At 48.1% G+C, this 19,052-nt stretch overlaps 1 protein-coding gene across 7 annotated transcripts in view; it reads right to left on the bottom strand.

The window, feature by feature from the left end:
* Positions 1 to 19,052, bottom strand: part of LOC108061074 (synaptotagmin-like protein 4) — a 50,368-nt gene that overhangs the window by 1,407 nt on the left and 29,909 nt on the right. For 2 of the 7 annotated variants that reach the window (XM_070217681.1, XM_017147087.3), the window contains exons 4-12: positions 18,886 to 19,024; positions 17,819 to 18,063; positions 17,617 to 17,740; positions 7,124 to 14,233; positions 1,332 to 1,516; positions 1,068 to 1,262; positions 749 to 1,003; positions 283 to 557; positions 15 to 223 (exon numbers count right to left, since the gene is read on the bottom strand). In XM_070217681.1, coding sequence (XP_070073782.1) covers positions 15 to 223; positions 283 to 557; positions 749 to 1,003; positions 1,068 to 1,262; positions 1,332 to 1,516; positions 7,124 to 14,233; positions 17,617 to 17,740; positions 17,819 to 18,063; positions 18,886 to 19,024 — 8,737 coding nt within the window. Of the gene's footprint in view, positions 1 to 14; positions 224 to 282; positions 558 to 748; positions 1,004 to 1,067; positions 1,263 to 1,331; positions 1,517 to 2,414; positions 3,203 to 7,123; positions 14,234 to 17,616; positions 17,741 to 17,818; positions 18,064 to 18,885; positions 19,025 to 19,052 lie in introns of those variants that run through there. The other 5 variants (XM_070217679.1, XM_070217680.1, XM_070217682.1 and 2 more) reach the window with 5 other exon arrangements.

Here is a 19,052-nt window from a genome sequence, read left to right as displayed (position 1 = left end):
TAACTCCAACTTACCGGTTCCCAAGGAGAATCGTATGCCGCCAACAAACTCATTGCTGGCCAGACGATCGTGATCCCAGACGGTTAGCTCCAAAGCGCGTTCCGACAATTCCTCTAGGGAGACATCCTCGTACACAAAGGTATAGTTCCAGCTGGGATGCAAAGTGCGCTTCACCACAGGCGTCTTTTGCTTGGAGCTCCGCGTGCGATCGGGTAGTAAATAACTAGGAAATAAATTATAAAGTAAGTTAGGTGTTTACTAAAAGGAATTGTAAGGACTCACCTTTTGCAGAAGGCGTCGCAGGTGCCGTTGGCCTTAATGGGACTCAGGTGCTTGGCCTCCTTGACCAGCACATGCAGCTGGCCGCCCTTCGAAGTCCGGTCCGATTTGGAGGCCACCGACTTGATGCTGCCTCCAAATTTGCGCAGATTCGAGGAGCTGCCTGTGATTGAAGAGCCGCGCGAGAAGAACGAGGATTTAATGTTCTCTGGGGGAATGTACTTTAGCCCCACGACAATGTCGCCCCTGTAGGTGGCCACCTCGTCGAAGGGTTCGCTCTGTAATGCAATAAATCAGTGAATATTAATATCATTGCCTCGATCTCAAAAGAAAACTAAGATAGATATAATCTCTAAATCAAGAAGAAATAATTTTCGTCTCGAGAGCACTTTCGCCTTGATTTTAAGAACATTTTTTCTTGGCTTTTTTCTGTTCTTATTTATTCTGCGTGCCTAGTTAAGCTACTTACGCGCTCTTGAAGGAGGTACCACTGCGACTGGGGATTGTCAAAGAGACGGCCCTGCAAATTGACACTGACTTCGCCCAGGAAGTCGTTCCGCCCAAACATATCCGAGTGCCAGACCGTCAGCCACAGAGTACGCGACTCCAGACTGGAAATGGGTGTGTGGAAACGCATTGTCTCGTCGAAGATGGGATTCAGCGTGTGCTTCTTGACTTTGGTTTTGCGCTTGCCGGCCTTCGACTTGTCGGGCAGTAGGTATACCTAAACGGAAGTAATACCCACAATTAGTTCGTAATTCAAGCAATAGAGGGGTAATAAAACCCACCTTCACATAGGGATCGCTGCGATTGCGTTTGGCATCGACGGCTGCCAAGTCCTTGCAGCGCACCACATGAACTTCCAGGGCACTCAGCTTGTAGTTGTACTGCATGGCAAACTCCACTTGGCCCTTGACCACCACAGTGCCATAGCGACCTTCACCGGCGCCCGAATAAACGCTGGCCATGGACTCCGAGCGAACCTATCAGATGGTTAAGAAAATAGTTTAATTATTAAGTTTTTACTGAGATCATCCCGATGCTTTACTTACCCCCAGCGAGCTGAGACTGCTGCGGTTCTGGTGCATGGCCACCAGTCGATCGATGTCCTCATCCGACTGGGTGGGCCACGTTTCGCTGGAGGCACGCGACTGAATGGGACTGCCGGTGCCATCTGCCTGCCGTTGGCCAATCACCGGCGATCGAGTCAGCTCCTCGGCGGCCACTTTGGCCTCCTCTGCAAAGAGAAAATTCATCAATTAGCACTCGAGTTTTCCACAATTAAGGCTAATGATCTATATGAGCCGATGATTAACGATCGCAGACGATCGGTGGAAAATGTTTCTTGGTATTTTTAGCTGGCGGCCCCCTAAGACTATAATTTTATTTTATCTATTTTTAAAATATATATATTTTGTACGACTATCTTAGGCAATTATGCAGGTTATGATAGGAATGCAATGGGGTCATAATATTATTCACATTTCAGAAGGTCAAAGCGGGGCTAAATTGGTTGAAATCTAGAAGTTGCTTTTTGTATTCAGTTCATTAATGTTATTCGAATAAAATTTTTTTTATGGATATCTAGTTCAATATTTCCAAAATATTTCGATTAAAAGAAGGTTAAGTATCATTCCATAATTGAGAAACATCTGCTTCTTCATTTTGCTTATAAATAACCCATTTTATCAGGTGCTATATGAATGGAGATCTGTGGAGGAAGGCAGCTTGGGGCGTCGGTGCAAGGAGCGTGCAGTTGGTGGCAGGCAGACGAAACCGTGGGAGCATTTCCTGCCTACCTTGCACCGCCACCCGTTCTTGCTTGGGAAGATGATCCTCCTGCTCAGATTGCTCCTCCTCGCCCTCCACAAAGGTCACATGCAGTGGAGTGCGACGGTGCAGAATCAACGATGTCCTGCCCCCAGGAGCAGCAGTGGCCACCGGGAGGTCGTCTTCGAGGGTCTCCAGGAACCTATCCGAGTTGGACCTCAAACTGTCGTCCCAGGTCCAAGCTCGTCTCTTCACCAGAGAAGGCGATCGCATTTGCGGCGGTGTGTGCCTCTGTTGCTCCTGGGGAAGGGGACTTGGATTCGGATTCGGATTTGGATTTGGGATCTCTTCAACTGGATTCTCACTTTGCCCGTTGGCCGCCGCCTCGCGTTGCTTCATCTCAACTATGTAGGAAGCCACCTTGGCATCGATGTCGTCATCCTCCTCCTCGGAATCATAGGCATATCCCTTCGATCTGCTTCTCTTGCAGCAATAGCAGAAAAAAGGGGTTTTCTTCGGCTTTCCCCCCGAACTACTCCAATAATCCTGATAGCTCCTTTGGCGACGCCTGCGTTTCCACCAACATTGGCCAAAAAATCGCCGCCACTTGGACTTGCGATGGAGTTTCTTGGCTCCCTCCTCAGATCGTTTCTTTCTCATGCGATTCAGTGCGGCATATTGGATTTTTCCAGCCGAACTGGAGGGCAGTGAGGATCCAGCCGGTCTGCCATAGTTGTGCACTCGAGCCAGTGGAGCAGGTGCAGCCGAAGCTGGCGGGGATTTCTTGGAGGAGGTGTTAGTGGAGGAGGAGGAGGCAAAAGCATTATAGCTGGCGGCTTCTTTCGGCGCCGACTTCGCCGTTCGCCGTGGGCCAATTAAACGAGTCACTTGCTTCATTTTCTCGATTTCTCATTTCACAATTGCGCGTTTTGGTGGCAAGATTAATTGGTGACCGCTTTTTTTGGTGTCATCCGCAGTCGACTGCAAATGTTTAATATCACTTTTGGCTCTGCCGTTTCGCCAACCAGTTGACAGTTGTCATCAGATGGATTTCTCAATTGCCTACACTGCGCCACACTTTGAGTCAATTAGAAAGGTCTAAGCTTTGGGTTTTTGTGGGGAATAAACCAATTATTTTTTTCGCAATTTAAAATTATTATTTGCCACAGCTTTATAAATATAGTTGAAATATTTATTCATTTTTTTTGCTGGTTTAATCGATTCCTTCGTAAAAGTTTTTATCTTTTTTTTATTTTTAAGAACTCAAAAGTGGAAACCTGTCCGGTAAAATAACTAGTTATCTCTCAGATAAGGCTGTATAGTTTTTTTTTTTAAATGCACATATATTTGCTTTGCAGGGGAAAGTAGTTTTTAGAAATTATGGAAGAATGCATAAAATAATAAAGAATGATAAAATCAAATCTAATGGAAAGTTTTGTCGAGTTTATTATTTATTCGCCGAAACTCCGTGACAATTCAATCAAGATAGATACCAAGAGTTTGTCTCTTTTATTGCTTCTGGCATTTCACCCAGCCGATAAAATAGCTTCCACCTATTATCTCAAAGATATATTACAGCAGAAAGGCTGATAGTGAATTATTTTTGAGCAATGTGACATAGATTGGAGGCCCTTTGATAAGATGCCTGGCGACACACAATCTTTGGCAATTCGGACACGTAATTGGAGCACTTGATCGCCGCTTAAGAGCCGCTTATCTTAGATAGCCGGGCACCTGGGCCGTAAAAGCATTTGCATGGCCCACCGTCAGCAGTCAATTTAATTAAGTCGAAATGTGTATTGCGGCCCTGAACTTGCCACAGCCTTGGGGCTGATGACCAAAGCGAAGGTGTGAAATCGAAGGGGAGCAGCCAGTAAACCCATAAAAGTGGGTCAGATTACACCCAGCGCTTTGAGAGCGGCCTAGCGATCCGAAAATACAATTAAACTGAGAAATATCCATTAAAACGGCTTAAGGGGGCCGTCAAAATGTTTGCGCTGTGCGCTGGAAATTTGAATTTCTTTTATGCAGTCACGATTTGTTGACAAATATCTCATTTCGTTTTCGCTTCTTTATGGCACTTCTATAATTTCCGCTTTGCTAGCATAGCGCCCAATAAACGTGAGCGGGAAGGCCAAACCCAAACCCAAAACAACAGGCTAATACCACAAAAACCCAAAGCGAAAACCCGGCGAACTAAAAGTCAAAGTGAGCGAAAGAAAGACTTCACTTTCACTGCCACAGCGATCGGTTCGTTGGAGTTAAGATCGGAATTCGCGGGGTCTTTCAGAGCACATCGTTGCGGCGGAGCTCCAGTCCCGTTACGCGGTTCGAGGCAACTGATCCGGAGACCAGAGTCAGTGCCAGAACCCCAGAGCAGAAATCTAAGTTTTATTCAATTATTCAAATATTGAACTCTGGGGTCGCTAGGGGCGCCTAGCCAATGAAATTGCAATTAACAAGAGCGAACGACAAGCAATCTTCAGCAGAGGGTGGATCTTTCAGAAAATTTAGAGAGGAATGTTTAACTAGAAATATCTTTAAAAACTTCATGAAATAAAATACAAATGTTTATCACTCGTTAAAATTCATTCAAAAAATAGAAAATATATTTTAAGTATGGGTTTACCATTCAAAGACTTAGATACCCAAAGAAAAACTGAATACAAATGATGGTAGCTTCAAACCAAGAACCACAGATCTCTCCTCGCCAAACCATCCAGATTTCCAGCAAGAGAGCGACAAATATAGAGACATTCCGTCTCGCATTTCTGGGTATTCTGTCTCGGCTGTCGCGGGCAGAAAGGTTAATTTAATTAGGGGCCGAAACTGAACTCAGATCTGAACGGGTGTCGCTTACAGGGTGATCTTCCGCTTGGATTCCGAGCACCAGCGCCACTCGAAACTTCCGTCATGCGGCTGGGATAATTGCAAGTCGGTTCGATTTGCATAATTGTGGAAATCAGTTGCAGTGCAATATTATTATTGCATGCCACGGCCCCCGCTGGCAGCTTGGGTTTTGTTTTTGGCGCAAAACACTTAAACGGCTGCCGGATGGGCACGGACATCGTGGACAATGGACGTGGACATGGAGCACGGACCATTTCCGCACTCCGGCGGTGCAGCGAAGCGATGCACGAAACTAGATGGTGAAAAAAAACAATTTCCCAAGCGAAGCTCTTCGGGCGGCGATGTCACCTCTTTTGCGGGCTCAAAAACATTAATTGTTGTATGCAAAATGAATAAATGGTATAAATACAGGAAATAAGCAGGCAAAGCTCTTTATCAACGTCAAGAGCTTAAATAATACAAATGTACAGAAGTTCAATACTGGCAAAGGGGCAGCCATTTAATTGTGTTTTGGCCAAGACAAACGAGTTGGTTGAACTGGAAATAGAAACTGTGTAAACACAACTGTTTTAGAGATGACAACGTGAAAAAGTTGACAGCCAACCTTGGTGGTCCATTGACCAAAATTCAATTTCAAATATGATGCGTTCACTTATTACTTTATCTTCTTCTCTTTGGTTAAAATATCTTTGCTTTAGCAATGAAAGTTTTATTAAAATTTAATGCATATTTCCATGGTTTATCTGGGCACCATGAATGCTTAATGGCTTATCTGCGGTTTAATGTGCCGGAACGCTGTAAAGTAACTGAATTATCAAAAGAAAATATAAAAGGCATTTTGCCGAAATGAATTTTCTTACGATTTCTCTTTTCGATAACGAAAAATGATAATTACGATTCAAATTTTTTGATTTGTTTTTAATAACTATGTGATGTTTTTCTCTTAATGATTAAAAAACCCACCATTTGCTGTATTTTAAAATAATTTATATGAGTATGCACTTCTATCAAACTCTTTTTTCCTTTTAGCCACATTAGGGAGTGCCTCTTTTTGGCCCACTCAAACCATTCCTCATCCCAATTCCATTCCCCATCTCTAGGTGACACAGCAAAGTTCAAAGCCCGCCTGCACCCAGGTTTTCGAGTAGCGAGTTCGAGTTCCATTGACCAAGCGGTATATAATTGTTGGCCACAAAAGCGAAAACAGCTTTTCAGCCAAAATAAAAAAAAAAACAGAAATAGACGGAGAACAGCAAAAACTACCAGCGACGCCCCCGCCAAGCGGAACAAAGCCACATCCACGTCGTAGTCCACACATCCAAAACTACATGCTTCTACATCTGGAGCCACATTAACACACTAACTGACGCAACTGTGCGAAAATCGCTTTAGACGCTAACTGGAAACTGAGCCGCAGTTGGCTACGAGTGGAGAGCTCAATATGGATACAGTTAATTGACCTTGATTGAGTTTATTTCGGGTGAAGCAGCTGTCTGCGGAACCAAATGTCTCCATCCGCCTTGGTGTGAGTGCGTATCTATGAGTGGGCTTCCCAGCAGCAACATCAACATCATCATTATGGAAGGCGAGGGCAAGAGGAAGTGCCACATTCCCCAGATTCCTGCCCCTCAGCCTAATCAGCATAAAATAGTTCAGGGTGCGGCAGCACCTCCTTTCTACGAAATTTCAAGACCCATTATGTGGCACTTGAACGGAATTAATTTTAGTAAGTGGGTGTTTCAAAAGGTTATGCTTTATGCTTTTAAAAAAAATATTTATGTCTTTTAAGGAGGGGAATTAATATAGGATATAGCATAGAATTAGCAACAAATTCGAATTAAAAGTCTTTAAAATTTATACTTTTTGGGAAAAATCCATTAAGTTGATATAAGCATTGTTTATATATTTTTTTCACTGAATATTTTTCAGTGAAAACCTCGCCTTGAGGTCATCTGTCTCCCACTCGTCTAAGGATCAGATTCCCCCAGGACTTCTTTGCCGGCAAATTTTCGACTCCTTCCACTTGGAGTGAGGAATTTTTCATTAGGAAGGAAGCAATTTCATGGCCAGTTATTTGAGCCCGCCGGCTGACTCCTGTGCGTGTCGCACTAGGAACGCACCACCTTATACCATACCATCCCCTCTCAGTAGTTGAAGGAGTGGCCCACATCACCCCCCTTAATAGTATGCAAAAGGTAAACATTTGACTTTTTGAGCAACTCACCCGCTGACATGTTGAGACGTTTGCGCGCATCGCGTTTGGAGTAGAGGAACTGGAAGCCCGCGCCTAGTTTTTTGCCCGTGGAACCACTATTCCCTCCCACTCCACCAGCGGCGGCAGAGCCACCCGCAGCCGTTCCTGCCGCTCCACTGACAGCCGCCGCGCGAGCCGCCAATCCTGGCGAGCGGTACCGCGCACTCTTGGCACTGCCGGTGGCCGAAACGGTGGACAGATTGGAGGGTGTGTGGTTGAGGGCACTTTGTGACTTTGTCTTCGGGGTGCTGGTCATTGGGGCACCCACTCCGGTGGTGGGCAGCCTGGGCAGCGAGTTCGTGCTGGCCACCACAGGACCACCGGAGTTTAGGCTTCTCGGCAGAGTTGATCTTGCTCCGCCAAACTGATTCGAGGCAGCCTCATCGCTGGAATCCGTCTCGTAGATGGCATCCGGCACACTGGATCGCCGCACATCCTTCGTGGAGTCACCGCCAATCGAGGAGCCCGCCGACGAGAGCCACGGCTTGGCCGGCGAGGATTCCAGCTGGTGGTGGTGGGCATCGCCGCCTCCGATGCTGCCGCAGGAACGCACGCGGTCCAACTGCTCGCGGCTGAGACTCTGCTGGTGCTGGCTGAAGAGAAGGTCGCCTGCCGATCGGCGCTTTGCCACAGCCAAAGCGGACGCAGACGACGAGTTATCCCTGTCCAGTTGGCTCAGCTGGCTGAGCCTCGTTCTGCTGTCGCCATTAGCCAGTAATGCCGACTCAAAACTGCCGCGCCACGAGAACCGCTCGTAGTCGCTGGCCACGCCGCATTCCTCCCCGGCGTTGTCCGAGTGTCCGGGTGCGGATCCTCCTGCTCCAGCTGCTCCTCCACCGCTGCCCGGATGATGAACGGTGGCCTGGTGGAGATGCAGGTGATGCGATGAGTGAGGACTGGTGCCATCTAGCAGGAGATCATGGGATCTGCTGCGCAGCTTGAGCTGCTTAATGGGCATGGCCCTTAGCTGCTCCTCCACCTCATCCTCCTCGTCCTCCGTCGTGGTGGCCGAGATCTTGGCCTGCAGTCTTCGATGGTGCCGCTGGCCCTGCGGCGATGGTGTGGGCGTCTCGTTGCCACTGCTCACCTCGTGCATCAGGGCCACTAGTCTAGTGCCGATGTGCTGCATCACCTTGGCAAACAGCTGGGGAGATCTTTCTGTCGTGGGTTCCTTTTCCTCCACTTCCTGGGCAGCTTCTATTTCCGGTTCCGTTCCACCCGCTGCCACCTTGCTGAAGGAAGCCACCAGTTTCTGGTACACCAGAGCCTCCATGGGCACGCTCTGACTCTCGTCGAGGAGTCCGCCATCACCGCGATCGCCCTCCTCGTCGATCTCGAACTTGTTGATGATCTGCTGGCAGCTGGCTGAGATCTGGGCCTTCAGCTGGCCCTTCCGCTCGCCACCCTCCAGATCGGAACTGGTGTAGTCCGAGGAGTCGTAGGAATCGGACCAGGTGTCCTCGCTGCTCAGGTACTCCACTATTTCGCGCACCTGCTCGTCATTGATGCCCGGCACGGTTTTCATCAGTCGCGTCAGTTCGTTCTCGAAATAGGCCAACTGAGCTGGCCGGGATTTGGCCAATCTGCGCTGGGAACTGGGAGTGGTACTCTGAACCTGACCCTGCGCCTGATTGGGAGTGGTGGGCTTACTCTGCTGCGCATTGGCGGTGGCCACAATGAGCGTCTTGAAGAACTGCCGCATCTTGCTCATCATCAGGTTGGTCTCCTCGTCGGAACTCCAGTTGTTGAAGCTATCCTTTCGCACCAGATTGGGCAAGGCGGCCAGATTCCTCAGTTGGCTGGTTAGAGGCGCAACTCCAGCGGCTGCCGAAGTGCTGGGAATGCTGTCCATCTTGGCCAGGCTGATCTGACTGTGATGGGCCGGCTCCCGATCCTCGCTAATCTGCTCCAGCGCAGGTGTTGGACTCTTGGGAGGCTCGCAGTCCGGTGCCGCCTTCAGCAGATCATCGTTGCTGCCCACAAAGCCACTATCCCTGCTGTGGTGATGCTGCTGCTGTTGCTTCTTGGCCTGGGATTGCAACTGCACTTGGTTGCCACCTCCACCGGGAGTGGGTGTCCTGCACTCCGAGGGCTCCAGATCGTGCAGTTTCTTTTCGTCTAGGGAATCGTGACGCTTGCGCAGTTGCTTCTTGCGCTTGATGGTGTCCGAGGAGGAGCCATCCGAGGCTCCAGCGTTGGCCAGATGGATCACAGTGTCGTCACAGCCTGCCTCCGATTCGGAGGTGTCCTCCACGGTGGCAGAAGCAGCAGCGGCAGAAGTTGTGACCGTCGAATCGAGGGTGTCTGTTTCTGGCAGCAGGAGATTATCCAACGAGGAGTTGTGACTTCTGGGGGTTCCCCTGGCCCTCACCAGTCGCTTCCTCCGCTGACTGGGACTCGGATGACCCTCGCTGTCGCTGCCCACACTGCCGCCACTCTCATCGCTCTCCGCCTGCTTTTCTCCGCCACTGAAGCCCATAAATCCAGAGAGGAAGTACTTTTCCAGCCGTGAAGAGGCCAAATCGGAGGCTCCACTGGTGTCCAGCAGCTGATCCTCGTGGGGCAGCGAGTCCAGACTCTCGGAGCACTCGGAACTCACCTCGGAAGCGGTGTCATCGCCACGCGTGTCAATGGAACTCATTACCCGCCCGTCGCCCAGGCCAAAGAAGAAGTACTTCTCCAGTTCGGAGGCACTCAGTCGGTGGTGGTGCTGCAGGGTGCGCTGCCTCCTGCGCTCCGCCAGATCCTCATCCTCCAGCTCGGCATCCTCGTTGTCCGCCCGCATGGAGGCCACCTCGCTCTCCTCGCAGCTCTCCTCGACAATGGTGTGCAGGGTGAAGTCGATGGCGGATCTGTTGTAGCCCCTCAGCTCCTCCTCGCGATCAAGGTAGCCATGTCGTCGGTTTCCTCCTCCTTCGCTCTCTCCCTCCGCATCTTCGGAATCGGTGGCCGTGGGTGTGGTAGTGGCCTGGCTGAGATCCTCGTCATCATCCTCACCCCGCTGACTCAGCTCCTCCACCCAGGAATCGTCGTCCGCCAGTCCGTCCTCCACACTAAGTTCCGGCACAGCGGGCGGTGGAGTCGGTGGTTCGTTTAGCGAGTCCACGCTGTACGATTCGCGATCGCTGCTCACGAGTTCCATGGCGCGAAGTGAGTCACCCGCAAAGTTCTGGCCAAAAGTGTTGCTGCTGGACGGGCCTTTGTTGCTGCTGTCGTGTATGTTGCTGCTGTTGCTGTTGCTGCTGCTGCTGCTTGCCATTTCGTAATCGCTGCCAGCTGCACTTTCATTGTCTTTGGTGATCATGACCAAACTGCGATACTTGGCTGAAAGTGAATTTTTGGGCGAAGCCAGTTCGCTGGGCGATGTTGCAGGTGTCTCAGGTGTTGCTGCTGCTGTTGCACTTGCAGTACTTTGCTGATGGCTACCAAATATTTTGTCGTAGTCACACTCGTTTTCACCACTCACAAGCACATTCGAATTCACACTCACTACGTCACTGAAAACAACACTCGAGCCGCTATTTCTCGTCTTTTGTGCTGCGAAAGCGTCATTATTATTATGGCCAAGTTCGCTGTTGTTGTTATTAGTGTGTTCGTTGTTGCTATTATCGTTGTTGCCGTTGTTGTTGTTGCCGCCGTAGAGCGACGAGCGTGGAGCAACCGCAACGTTTAACATTTCATTTTCGACTGGCGACTCCGGCGACTCCGATTTCGAATCGAAGCGATATTGCTCGCGAGCGTCGCTTACAGGTAGAAAATCCAAATGAGAGTTCGGGCTCTCTTCTACCTGCTCAGGTGCCAAACAGAAACTCGCTGAAGTTGCCGAGAGTGAATCCAGCGAGTAGTCACCACTGTTTTCGTTTATTTTGCATGCTTGGCTGCATGTGCCGACCCTCTGCTGCCGCTGAGTTTGCTCAGCTGTTCTGCCGCTCCTCTGCTGCTGCCGCTGCTCATCCACCAGTTCACTGTTTGCTTCTACCTGCTTTGAACAGCAGGTGAGAGGCGACGGCGGTCCCTCATTAGAGGGGCTTTTCCGAGAAGCAGGGCTGCACTCGTCGGGTTTCCCACCTTCCAACCACCCACTACCTGAGTGGGTGGCAGCCGCACTAGTGTCACCCTTAGACAGCTGCAGATTCTCATTGATTTCCGCCACTCCCTGTCGCAGCCGCTGGAGCTTCATCTCCAGCTGGGAGTTCTGCTTGTGCAGCCCCAGCATCCGATTGACATCGTTCGCGATGCTGTGCAGCTCCTGGCAGGCGGCCAGGGCATCGCTAGCTTCCATCGAGTGGCGCTGCTCTGATTCGCCTGCGTCGCCGTCGTCTGGCAGCGATCGCATGTGATGCAGCACCACGCCGGCGGCTCCGTCGTCCGTCTGCCCGCCCACCACCACAATGCAGTTGGCCAGCTCATCGCTTGAGTTGGCAACGCGGCGTTCACTTTCATCATCTTCGTTTGCGTCTTCGTCACTCGATTGGCAATCACGTGCAGCTGCTGGCGCCGCCCCCTCCTCCTCCTTGGGCTCCTCCTCCTCCTCGAGCGGTTTCACATAGTTCAATACAATCCCACAATCCGTGCGCTCGGTGTCGGTATCATTGTCGGATGAGTCCTCTAAATTGGCCTCCGAGGAGGACAGGGAATCGCCCTCGGTGGAGGAACTGCGTCTCACCCGCGCACCTGGCTGTCTATTAACGATAAACACCTTGTTGAACCTCCTTCTCTTGGGCCTGCGATCGCGCACGGTGCCCGTATCATCCGAATCGCAGGATTCGGAGCTGGAACTGGAGTTGGAGCTGCTGCTGGAGGAGCTGGAATCGCTGGTGGTGCTGTGGTGGCGTTGTGGAATAACCTCTGCTTCTGGCTGCTGCTCCTCCATCATCCCGGCCACATTGTAGCTTCTCTGGGTGGGTTTACGTTGCTTCAGCTGCTCCTCCTCCTTATGCTCTTCTTGATCCCCCTCCTCCTCCTGGCTACTACTACTGCTCGCCTCATCTGGACTGCTGGCCGCAAAGCTCTCGCTCTGCAGATGGGCAGTTGCCGATGCCGATGGTGATGCCTCATCGGACATCTTGTTGATGTTCTCTATAAGTCGATTGGAGGACAAATTCTTGGCACTCTCCTTCGCTGTCGTCCGCTGATCTATGTGCTCTGGGTGCTGGGCTCTGGGTTTTGGCTTAAGTTTTGGGCTGAGACTGGCACTTTCAGCATTTCCAACATTTCCAACAGCATTTTCGACTGCAAGTCCACCGAAACGAGTTATTACCGCAGGAGCCGCAGCTCTAGTTGCTGTTTGTGTTTGTGTTGCTGTTGTTGCTGCTGCCTGTGCTGCTGCTGTTGGTACTTGATTTTTATGTATATTCGTTTCGTCTGCTGCTTCCACTTCTTCGTGGCTGTTTTTACTGGCCAGGTAGGTTTGTGTTGTTGCCGCTGGCTGGGTTTCGCATAGATTTCGGCTCTGGTATTTGCTGGCCACTCTCAGAGCGATTCCCTTTGTGGATGTCGCTGTAGTTGCTGTTGTTGCTGCTATTTCTGTTGATATTGCTGCTGCTGCTGCTGCCGCCAAGCTCTTATCTACACTGGCAACATGTGCCTGAGCGATGGGCACTGGCAATGTGCCGGTTTTATCATAAACATTACACAATCTACCCGTTGTGGGCGTTGCGTTGTTGTTGCCGTTGCTCTTGTTGCTGCTGCTGCTGCTCTTGGTGTTGCTGTCGTCGCTCTCGCTGTTGCTGTTGCTGCTGCCGCGACGCGCGTTGCTCGTTTCTGGTTGCTCACCCGTCGGCGAACGCGACGCTACTAAACTTGTTGGCTTTGGCTTGAAAGCATTGCTGGCCATTTGTTGCTGCTGTTGTTGGTATTGCTCTTTGTATTGCTGCTGCATCGAGTTGGCAGCTCGCATTGGACTGGCCAGCGTCTCCAGACTCCGTCCCGCCGTCCCATAGCCCGAGGTGCTGGTCGAGGACGAGGAGGAGGATATGGTCGAGCAGAGGGACTGCGTCATCAGTGATCCCAGCGAGGCACTCAGCTCCGGAGCCGAGGACTTGAAGCCGCCCAATCCCAGTCCGCGCAGGCGCTGCGGCATCGGTGGCGGCGTCGTGGGCAGTTGTTGGTAACTCTTGCTGGTCACCGGCGGCGTTGCATCGAACATGTTGCTGCTGGCCGCCGCAAATTGCTGCGAGTAGGCTGCAACTATGGCGGCAAATTGCTGCTGCTGACCGGCCGCCTTCCAAAGTTGCTGCAAACTGGCGGCCAGCTGCTGCTCGTCCTGTTCCAGGAGGGGATTACCGGTGGTCGGCGGCATATCCGGCCAATTGGGATAGTTGGCCATGGGCACTGGAATGGGCACCGGTACGGGTATGGGCACATATTGCGGTTGCTGCGGCTGCTGCTGCTGCTGGCCGGGATTGCAGCTGCATCGGTTGTGGTGACTGTGGTGGTGGTGATTCTTCAGGAAACGCGTCTTGATCCGGGTCTTCATGCTGAGTGGATGTGGCGGCGGTGGCACCGGTGGTGGGGTTTGATCGGAGCTGGTCTGCGAACTGCTCTCGGTGTTCAGGACAAACTCCTCGTCGGTGCCCGTGTCACTCTCCCTGATCCTCGGGCAGTAGCTGCTCCTCACTGGCGGAGGACGTCTTTGCACCAGGGGGGAGTCACTATCGCTGGACTGACGCCTCACACGCGGCGGTGGAGTGGGCGTGGCTCGGCTGGCCGTGCTATAGGCAATCATGGTGGTCGTCGTCGTCGTGGTCGTGGAGATCATGGAGGGCTCAAAGTAATCCCAGTCGCAGTCCTCCACATTGCTCACAATGCTGTGACAGTGGTGCGTGGAACAGGATGAATCCGTGTCATTCTCATCCTCCTCCTCTTCTCCGTGACAGGACGACGATGAATCCGAGTTGAGGAAGACGAGCTTGAACTCGTCCGCTTCAACGCTATACTGCGACTGCTGCTGCTGGCGTCCATGCTGAGTGGAACACCTGAAGTCTAGCTCCGATGACGATGACGTTTCCATGGCATCGCCCCCTCCTAATCCGCCGATATCACCGGAAACCACGGACAGCTGCTGCTGCTGCACTGCGCCTGTGGAGTAGCAGGGTTGGAGTTTCGGGCAAATAAGTTCGGAGACAACCACTTTGACGTTGACCAACACCACGAAGCGGTACGCAAATACCGGTTATTAGCACCACACAGACACAGAAATACACACAGGTGAAATACTGGTTAGCCGGGGGGTGAGTTTTTCCACACCAATGCTATGGGTTATGGGTTGCAGATGGGTTAGTACGGGTGGTTGTTTTTACAAAAACTTACAGCTAGCATGGGTTAAGCTTGGATGGCTTTGGTTAGACCGAAAAACCACAGATATAAATAGATGTTAAAAGATACCAAAGGTTACGAGCACGAAAGCAGGAGTGTTAGTTCGAAGGAGTGATACTCATTTTATCTAGCCCAATTTATTGATTGTTATCTATGCACTCGAATGGCAATCTGAGCAACTTTGTTGAACCCTCATAATTGCAAATCGATTTTTATGTCCCTCATACTATCAAGCTAATTGATAAAAATAATGAATTACAGTTTTTAATAAACAAATGAAATCTTTAGTAACTGAGAAGTTTTATAAAACTAAGGGGAGGTAAACATATCAAGTTTTGTATTGTTGCTAGAACTTGTATTGTAAGCAAAGTTTAGCATAAACTTTTTTTTATTTATTCCCTCAATTTATACAATAGCAAAACTATTTAATGTAAACTTTATCTGGGGAATTGGATATTTAATAGCATTATAAGAAAGGGCCAATAATAAATTAACCCATGCTCATAAGGTCCAGATCCCGGGAAAATCGGAAGTGCCATTTAGCAAGAAAAACCATGACCTTTATAAAGTGAAAAAAGTTATTCACTGCATCCTGATCAAAATTAAATACTTCCAAAATCATTTCCCCATCAGTTCAAGTACCCATCTTGTCAGGAAGCAGTTGAAAGACTCTTTATTGATTATGATTCTAGGCCACAAGCTTTTCTTGCCAAGACAAGGACTAGCAAAAATTTGCCAAAAAGCTTTTAAAGTTGCCAACATCGTCATGCCCTGCTTCACCCATTCCCTCCTCCCCACGGAGTACCTCAGCGCCACCTCTTTCGCTTGGATGGGTGCACAAACAAAAACTGCAACAGCGGATGCACATAGCGTCAATCCTTGGCAGCCACAAAGTAAACATTTGATCGGCGCCCTCCCTGCACCAGGCACACACTTCCTTTTTATCCGTTTTGAACACTGCGAGAAATTGGTTGTTGCCATATTATATTTAGCAATTTTTAACAATTCAAAAAGTGTTAACTTTTTTTTAAGAAAGTGCATAGAATTCTATTGCAGTGACTTGGTATTTTTAAATCAACCTAAGACAATTTTTTCCAATTAAATAAAAAAAAGACAGGTTTTATTCGGTCCTGTTTTTTTTGCTTTACGTCGATTGTAAATATTTTTATTATTATTTTATTATTAATTAAGGCAGGGTCCATACTTCAATCAAAACGAAATAAAAATATAAAAAAAAAATTTGGTACCGAAACCTTAATTTCGTTTCCTTTTTGATTGAGGTGAAGAGGAACTTGAACATTTCGTTTAGTGTACTCAAAAATCGTTTCCTAGCAGCGAACTGCGAACACTTTTAGGCATTCACAGAGGAGTACCCACATAGGAGGACAAAAGGTGCGGGAGATAAGATTAACGCTACAGTTTTGGCAGTCCAAAAATTCCAGTGGGTGGCGCCGGGGCTTTGGTTTGTCCGTGGGCAGAACTGACAGCACAAGGACCCGGATTGTGGAATCCTTCGAGGCGACGGCACCGCATCTCGAATCCGCAACATAGACACACGCTGCGTTGGTGGTCACAAAACCAGACTCCCACAAATCGCCAAATTGAAACATAACAAAAGGCGGCAAAGGCGTTCGGGCTCCTCTGCCTCCCCCGGGAAAATCCTCTGAAAACTCTTGGCGCTCTTGGCAGGGAAAAAGTGCGTGTGGGTGGGAAATCGATTTATGAGTTGCCAAAAAATTACCCCGCACACAAAAAAATTTGCTTGGTAAAATTAACCAAAAAAGATAGTTACGTAACTATTAAAATAGCTACGTGTATTTTGTTTTTGCTTTGGGTTTGTGTCTTTGCTAATTGTGTGTATTTTGTTGTTGTGAAATGACAATTTACTTAGTAGAATTGACAATTTTGCTGGTTGGGGCCTGTTTGACAATTATTACAGTTGATTTTACCAAGTTTTTTTTTTGTGTGCGCCAGCCCACGGCACGGTTTTTGTATTTTGTTTCGGTCCCGTGCCGCAAAATCTTTTGAACCGCGCCAACTTTGCTCTTAAATTCGGTTCGTCGGTCGTTTGTGGTCATGTCGCCAATAGCTTCGGGGGAAATTTAATTCAAATAGAGAACGGAAGTCTGCTGTGAACAAGGCGAAAATTGATGGAATACTTTGAGGAACTCTCAAAAGAAGCGAGCGAGAAAAAGTGTTGCATTCTTTTGGGGATCCGCTTTTAAAAGCCAATGACCAAGGAATGCGAAGTGGAAAGTTTTCCCCATGTACACTGGGTTTACCGTCTACTATTATAATTGCCCAGAATATTTACTTTATTATATCCGTAAATCTTTATATTAATTATTAACAAAAATTAATTTTTTAGATAAACTCTCTTGTAAAACTAGCTTTTTCATTTGATACAATTAATCTTGTTTCACTTTACTCTTTCCTTTCTTAAAGTAAGGGAAGTGCATGGCAACTTCTGGTTAAGCAGGCGTGACTTGGCAATGACAACCCAAGGAGCGCCCACCTTCAGTCCCAGAAGGAGCTTAATTAATTGAGCGAAATTAGACGGAAGACGGCGAAGCCCTTCACAAAGAGTTTGTTAGTCGTCGGGCCATCACCACCCACCATCAGCATCAGAAGTAGCATCAGTAGAGGCATTAGCATTACCATCACCAAGTTAATTACGCTCCCAAACATACACTTAGCTACACAGATAGGACAACATAGTGTACACTGAGATAAAGTTATCCAACTAAATTCAAGAATAAATCAAGTTATAGGGCTAGTACTCAACCCAACAAAAAGTCGTCCAAAACAAAAACTTCATATGAAACAAAATTTTTTGACGTTGTTTTTCATATGAAGTTTTTTGTTTTGGACCACTTTTTGTTGGGTTGAGTACTAAGCCTTAATCTAAAATATTTTTTGACTTTCTAGGCCTATAAATATTTAAACGTTATAATGATGAAGAATAATAAAGGTGTTAATTAAACTTGTATTTTACGAAGCTTTTGTTAGGAACTGTGATTTAAATTCATGAATGAAATCAGTGTAATGCAAAGTAAATCTATAAATGGTAAGTATACTTTTTAATTTTTGACTAGATCTCGATCTTTTTCTCAGTGTATTGTGTAGGGACAGCTATTAGCACTAACCTTCTTCGGCGGCCTTCTCCTTCTCCTTGCGACGCTGCAGCACGACCTTCTTGAAGACCACCGCCGCGGCCTCCACTGCATTTTGCAACTCCTGTTCGCCCAAAGTGCTGGTGTGGGTGGCATCCTAATGATAATAATAAAAAAAAAGTTTTCCCCTTTAAGCCTACTTGTCTTCGGGCTTTTGATGTTCTGTTCTACTCACCGCCGAGCTGTTTGGGTCGCCTTGTTGCTCCTTGTTGGCCGAGGACTCGACGGACTTGCCGTTGACCGGCTGCTCCGCTCCAGAGGAATCCCCCTGGGGATTCTGGCTCTGATTCTGACTCTCCTCCTGGCTGGCTGAGGCTACTGAGGCGACAGGAATTTCTGTTTTTTTCAGGCGCATGGCTAAATCAGAGTTTCTATGCATAAGCTGTTGATGGAAGGAGTAAATGTGCTGGGGCGTGCTACCTGTGGGGGCGGTTAACGGGAAGGGGTGCAAAGCGTTCATCAATCGGGTGCCGGAACAAGCGCAGCTACTCAAGGTTCTACCAGGGACCGCAAGAATTCATTAATTAATTAATTCATTAGCCGTAAATACATAGTTATTTATGCGCAGGCAAATACTACTTTGGGCAGCCGAGGATGGGGCAACTATTTGTTTGTGGATATGGTTTTCGAAATTCGAATTATACTTGCTATTAGCTATTTTAAGTTTATTCTTTTGTGATTGATTAATTCAAATTGCCAGTTATATCTGTGTTTTTACTGAGTATCTACTTTTACTATTTAATTACAAGTCGTTTAAGGTTCGATTGTAAAATAAACAAATTTTTGAACTTATTTTCTTGGACTTCATTGACTTATTTAAACGAAACAATAAAACATTATTTAAATTAAAAAACGAAATACTTAAATTCAAATATAACAAAATTATAAAGGCTACATATATATTTACCAATCAAAATAAGGGTCGGTAACTATAATCACTCGAAACTATTTTTAATTTATTTTCATATTTAATAAATGGGATACTACATTTGCATTAATTTGTAGTTATAAGCAATACGTGTGTAATTTATATGTTCTACATAATATAGCAACTACAAAATTTGATTCAATATGATTTTTAGACAATGATCGGTTATGTTATGAATCAACTCTGGGTGAAGATAAATGATGGGTGCTTGGTAAAAAACTGTTTAATAATTGCGGTCCCTGGGTTCTACGGATGCGTGGGCGCAGAATGCAACCATAGCTACTATCGAAACTGAAGTATCCTCCAGGACTTACCCTCCTCGGCCTCGCCGATTCCCGTGCGGCTGTTGCGTCGCCTTGCCTGCGGAATCTTGGAGTTGCCGCGCGTTTTGTCTAAGATATCAGCCAAAGGTCGTGGGCTGGGTATCTTTGAAATCTCCGTTTTCTTCGTTGGCTGCTCATAAAAAAAGAATCATTAATGA

Source organism: Drosophila takahashii, chromosome 3R (genome assembly GCF_030179915.1).
Source record: "Drosophila takahashii strain IR98-3 E-12201 chromosome 3R, DtakHiC1v2, whole genome shotgun sequence".
Lineage (NCBI taxonomy): Eukaryota > Metazoa > Arthropoda > Insecta > Diptera > Drosophilidae > Drosophila > Drosophila takahashii.
Note: the sequence above shows the minus strand (reverse complement) of the source record. Positions and strands in the feature narration are given on the sequence as shown.